Genomic DNA, 5,549 nt, shown 5'->3' with positions numbered 1-5,549 from the left:
AATCGTATACCAGGTACGCTCTCTCATACACTATTCTGCCTTACAATATTATTAAGTGATTTCACTCTGCACTCTCATATTGAGAGCCTTCAGCCCTGCTTTCAAGGCTCATCACCACTCACCCTGACTTGGGCGTCGGAGTGCCATTGCAGGTACCTCCCCCCCCGGTCGTAGCTTGGAGCTTCCAGACGGTTGAAGATCAGAAGACAGCAGGAGCGCCACGTCATCCAGGTTAGTCCCTTCGTTCCCCAAAATATTCATACCGAAACATTTTGGCGCCCACCGTGGGGCCCGAAAGGACAAGACTCCCAATGGTGACCACAAGAGGCATGGAGAATCCAGATCCAATCCAGATGATAAAAGACCTGCAGGCGCAGTTGGAAGAACAAGCCCGAACTATTGCAACCTTACAGCAGGAATTACAACAGAAGAAGACTGATGACGCCGAACGTAGCAAAGAAAAACAACACGACCGAGAGGCATCTGAAGACAGTCAGAATCATAATCCGCCTCCTCCCCCTCGGTCCCTAGATTTTTTGCCGTTCACCGATGCCATCATGCGGGCCCCTATGCCCGATCGGCCTCCACCCCACGTGGAGAAATTCGACGGTACAACGAATCCAGAATATCGTTTGCGGAACTTCGTCGATTCAATGGCCTTCTACACTCAAAGTGATCCGGTAAAATGTCGGGCGTTCTCCCTGTCGCTGAGGGGAGAAGCCCTCGAATGGTACTACACCCTTCCACCCAATTCGGTGGACAATTTCCGCATGCTGACAAACATGTTCACAAAGCAATATTCCACCAACCGACATGAAGAAGTGACCGCTGCCGAACTAGTCAACCTCAGGCAGGGAAAAGACGAAACTCTCAGAGCTTTCATGCACCGATACAACCAAGCTGCCCGAAGGATAAAGGGAGCTAGCCCCGAATTCATCATCGGCAGCCTACCCAACTGCCTAAAACCAGGATTCGTCTCTGAAAGCCTATACGCCAAATTACCCCATACGCTGGAGGAGCTACAACAAAAGATGGCTAAGTTCATTAAAATGGAAGACCAGAGGATTTCTCGAAAGCAACAACACGAGGAGCATTCGGCAAGTATTAACAAAAGAGAGGGCAAGCGGAAAAATGACAGTGTCCGGGAACAGAAACCAGTCCCGAACCTAAACCCCAGATACGATCGCTACGCGCATCTCACCGCCCCCAGAGAAAAGGTGTTGGAATGAGCTCTACAGTCGAACCTCATCTTTCAAAGAAGAAAATTTCCACCGAAAAACGTGGATGTGACGCAGATATGCCGATTCCATAATTCGGGGGGACATACTACTGAAGGCTGCCAAACTCTCAAAGATGAAATACAGAAGCTAATCTGTGCCGGACATCTTCGTGAATTTGTGAAGGAAGATTCCGGCCGTGTGGGACACTCCCCCAGAAAGACACGAAGAAGCCCGGAGCATGCCAAACGAAAAAGTAATTATTCACGCGACCGTTCTCGTAGTCCTCCGAGCCACAAATCCCGTAGTCGACCAAGAGAGCGGGAACCTATAATAAAAGGCAGGATTGACACCATCTCAGGAGGTTTCGCTGGAGGAGGCGCTTCAACCTCAGCACGGAAGAGACACTTGAGAAATTTGCATAGCATACACTCAGTGATACGCACTCCGGTGTCAATGCCGGACATTACATTCAAAAACAAAGATTTTCATGCACCAGATCCTGATCAGGATGACCCCATGGTCATCACCGCCCGCATTGCACAATACGATGTGAGTAAAGTCCTTGTCGATCAGGGTAGTTCAGTTAATATATTATACTGGACAACTTTTCGAAGAATGGAGATTTCTGAAGATATGATTGCTCCGTTTAACAAGCAAATTGTTGGCTTTGCTGGAGAGAGAGTAGACACCCGGGGGTATATCGACTTACGAACCCACCTAGGATCTGAAGATCGTGGTAAAGAGCTCAGAGTTCGTTTCTTGCTTGTAGAAGCAAACACGTCCTATAATGCCCTCCTAGGACGCCCATGCTTGAATGCCTTTAGGGTAATCGTATCTACCCCACATCTGGCGATGAAATTTCCTACAGACAAGGGAAATATTTGCACCGTCCGGGCAGATCAGAGAACCGCTCGTCAATGCTATGTTGCTGGTTTAAAGGTCACACCTTACAGAAAAGAGAACCGCACCGAGGCAATCCTGATTGACCTTGATCCAAGGACCAATACAGACGAACGCATACAATCGGAAGGTGAGATAAGGCCTTTCGTCGTGGGAAAAACCAAACAACAAACTACTTCAACCGCCGCCAACCTTCAGCCATCTGACAAAAATGCGCTGAAAGAACTATTAAAAGATAACAACGATTTATTCGCCTAGAGCGCATCTGATATGCCCGGAATCCATCCCAGTGTCATTTCACACAAATTGTCCATATTCCGAGAAGCCCGACCGGTGTCTCAGAAAAAACGACGGTTCGGTGAAGAAAAGCGGTCGACGATTCGAAATGAAGTTGACAAACTCCTGAAGGCGAGGTTCATACGAGAATTAACCTATACTACATGGTTATCTAATGTAGTCATGGTAAAAAAGGCGAACGGACAATGGAGGATGTGTGTGGACTTCACGGACCTCAATAAAGCATGCCCCAAGGACTCTTATCCGCTTCCCAATATCGATCGTTTGGTCCATGGTGCATCCGGGCACACTGTTCTTAGTTTCCTGGATGCCTACTCGGGGTATAATCAGATCCCGATGCATGCTCCAGACAGAGAGAAGACAACCTTCATTACAGAGCATGCGAATTACTGTTTTGATGTCATGCCGTTCGGTTGAAGAATGTCGGAGCCACTTATCAACGTCTAATGGATAAAGTCTTCCATACTCAGATAGGCCGCTGCATGGAAGTATACGTCGACGATATGGTAATACGAAGCCACACACATCAACAACACCTTAAGGATTTAGAGGAAGTCTTTCAACAACTCTGGCATTACAACATGCGTCTAAATCCTAACAAATGCACGTTCGAGGTGTCCGCCGGAAACTTCCTGGGTTTCATGTTGACCCATCGAGGAATAGAGGCGAATCTAGACAAGTGTAGGGCGATATTAGAGATGCAAAGTCCAACTAAATTAAAGGATGTCCAGTGCTTGGTTGGACGTCTTACAGCTCTATCACGATTCATACCCAGGCTCTCTGATCACATCAGGCCTATTTTGAAAAATATGAAAAAGGACGTGCCTCGACATTGGGACAACGATTCCGAAGAGGTCTTTTCTAAAGTGAAAGATATTCTGACCAGTCCTCCTATCATGGCCCGTCCAACCGGGGGGTACGATCTACAACTCTATCTGGCCGCATCCAGCCACTCGATAAGTGCAGCTCTCATCCAGGAACATCCTGATTTTAAACTGATATATTTTATCAGCCGAACCCTACAAGGACCAGAAGAAAGATACTCTCATGTAGAGCAAGTGGCGCTCGCCTTGCTCATAGTGGCGCGACGTCTCCGGCCGTATTTTCAAAGTCATCAGGTTGTCGTCCAGACGAATCATCCGATCGCCAAGATTCTTCGCAAGCCTGACTTAGCCGGCAGAATTGTAGCATGGGCGATCGAGCTATCTGAGTTCGGTTTACAGTATGAGCCTCAAGGTTCTGTTAAAGGTCAGCACTTAGCCGACTTCATAGCAGAAGCGTACCATCCGGAAGAACCCAGCATTTGGCATCTCAATGTAGATGGGTCTTCTGACAAAAGAGGAGGCGGCGCCGACATTGTGTTAGAAGGACCGGGCGATCTACTAGTCGAACAGGCAATTCGCTTTAACTTCCAACTCAACAATAATCAAGCGGAATATGAGGCTCTCGTTAGTGGCTTGCTATTGGCCAAAGAGTTGGAAGTCAATCATCTGGAGTGCAAAATGGACTCTTAGCTAGTTGTGGGCCAACTTAATGGCACTTTTCAGGTCAAGGACGACCATTTGCTGCGGTATTATCACAAGGTCAATGATTTGATCAAATCATTCACCAGTTTCTCTGTGACCCATATACCCCGATCACAAAATTCCCGGGTGGATCTATTGTCAAAATTGACTCATTCTCGAGAAAAATCCCAACTATCTTCAGTGATCAAAACTACACTACACAAGCCTTTGTTGGAAGCATGCGCCGCTAACGTGACTACACCACGAACTGACTAGCGACAGGATATAATGCAGCTCATGATTCATCAAGAACAGGGAGGACAACTCAGCATACTTGATTCTAAACAAATTGCCCGTTACATGTTAGTGGGTGATGACTTATACCGGCGCGGTTACACTACCCCATTGCTAAAGTGCTTATCTGATGAGGAGGCAAAATACGTTATGCAAGAGTTGCATCAGGGGATTTGCGATTCACATTCAGGAAAGAGGATGATGAAAGCCAAAGTTCTAAGAGTCGGATTTTACTGGCCTTCTATGGAGCAAGATTGTGCAGCTTTCGTACAGAAATACATCTCATGCTAGTCCCATGGACATAACTTACGAATTCCGCCTTCGGAATTACATGAGATCATCTCCCCGTGGCCCTTCGCACAGTGGGGAATGGACATCGCCGGGCCCCTACCGGTCGGGAAGGCGCAATGCAAATACCTGTTGGTTGTAGTCGATTACTTCACCAAATGGATTGAGGCAGAAGCCCTCGCAGTAATAAGCGCTCAAAAGGTACAGAGTTATATTTGGCGCCTGATTTGCAGGTTTGGATTGCCACACAAAATCATAACTGATAACGGGCGGCAGTTTGTTGAACGGAAGTTAGAAGATTTCCTCAAAGGCCTGGGCATTAAACATGTCACAAGCTCAGTTGAGCATCCGCAAACGAACGGGCAGGCTGAGTCAACCAACAAAGCCATCATTTCTGAGTTGAAAAAGAGATTAGGGCGCGCAAAAGGATTGTGGGTCGAAGAATTACCTGAATTACTGGGCGTACAGGTGCACACCGCACGGTTCAACGGGAGAAACCCCCTTCAACCTCACCTATGGAACGGATGCAATGCTTCCGGTCGAAGTTGGTGAACCCACTATAGGCCGACAGATGCAAGACATGAGCATTAATGAAAACCTGCTAAGAGTTAATCTGGACACTCTTCCTGAAAGACGTGAAGTAGCTATGATACGAAATATAGCCCAGAAACGACTACTCATTCGACGATATAACACAAAGGTCAAACCGCGAAGTTTTACCACAGGCGACCTTGTTTGGAGAAAGAGAGGTGAAGCTCGCAAAGAAAGAACGTCCGACAAATTATCAGACAACTGGGAAGGACCCTTCCGCGTCACTGAAGATTTGAAGAACGGTGCATACCGGTTGGAGCACTTAAACAGAAAGGCCATTCCGAATACATGGAACGCCACACATTTAAAGTTCTACTATAGCTAGAATTTCAGATTTACTGCTTTACAAACATTTGTTAATGATATATCAATGCAATTATTCAGTTTATCATTCACCAAATCAAACAGCTTACGGACTAAACGTCTGAATTATTCAAGGCAGCACTTGCCTTCC

The 5,549-nt window shown here is 46.9% G+C and overlaps 1 protein-coding gene across 1 annotated transcript; it reads left to right on the top strand.

Annotated features, from left to right (window-relative positions):
• The first annotated feature begins 311 nt into the window (after positions 1-311).
• Positions 312-2,378, top strand: LOC106780037. Its single transcript, XM_014668272.1, has 2 exons — positions 312-1,217; positions 1,296-2,378. The coding sequence occupies exons 1-2, from the start codon at positions 312-314 to the stop codon at positions 2,376-2,378; spliced, it is 1,989 nt and encodes a 662-aa protein (XP_014523758.1).
• The last annotated feature ends 3,171 nt before the right edge of the window (positions 2,379-5,549 follow it).

Source organism: Vigna radiata, unplaced genomic scaffold (assembly GCF_000741045.1).
Source record: "Vigna radiata var. radiata cultivar VC1973A unplaced genomic scaffold, Vradiata_ver6 scaffold_386, whole genome shotgun sequence".
Lineage (NCBI taxonomy): Eukaryota > Viridiplantae > Streptophyta > Magnoliopsida > Fabales > Fabaceae > Vigna > Vigna radiata.
Note: the sequence above shows the minus strand (reverse complement) of the source record. Positions and strands in the feature narration are given on the sequence as shown.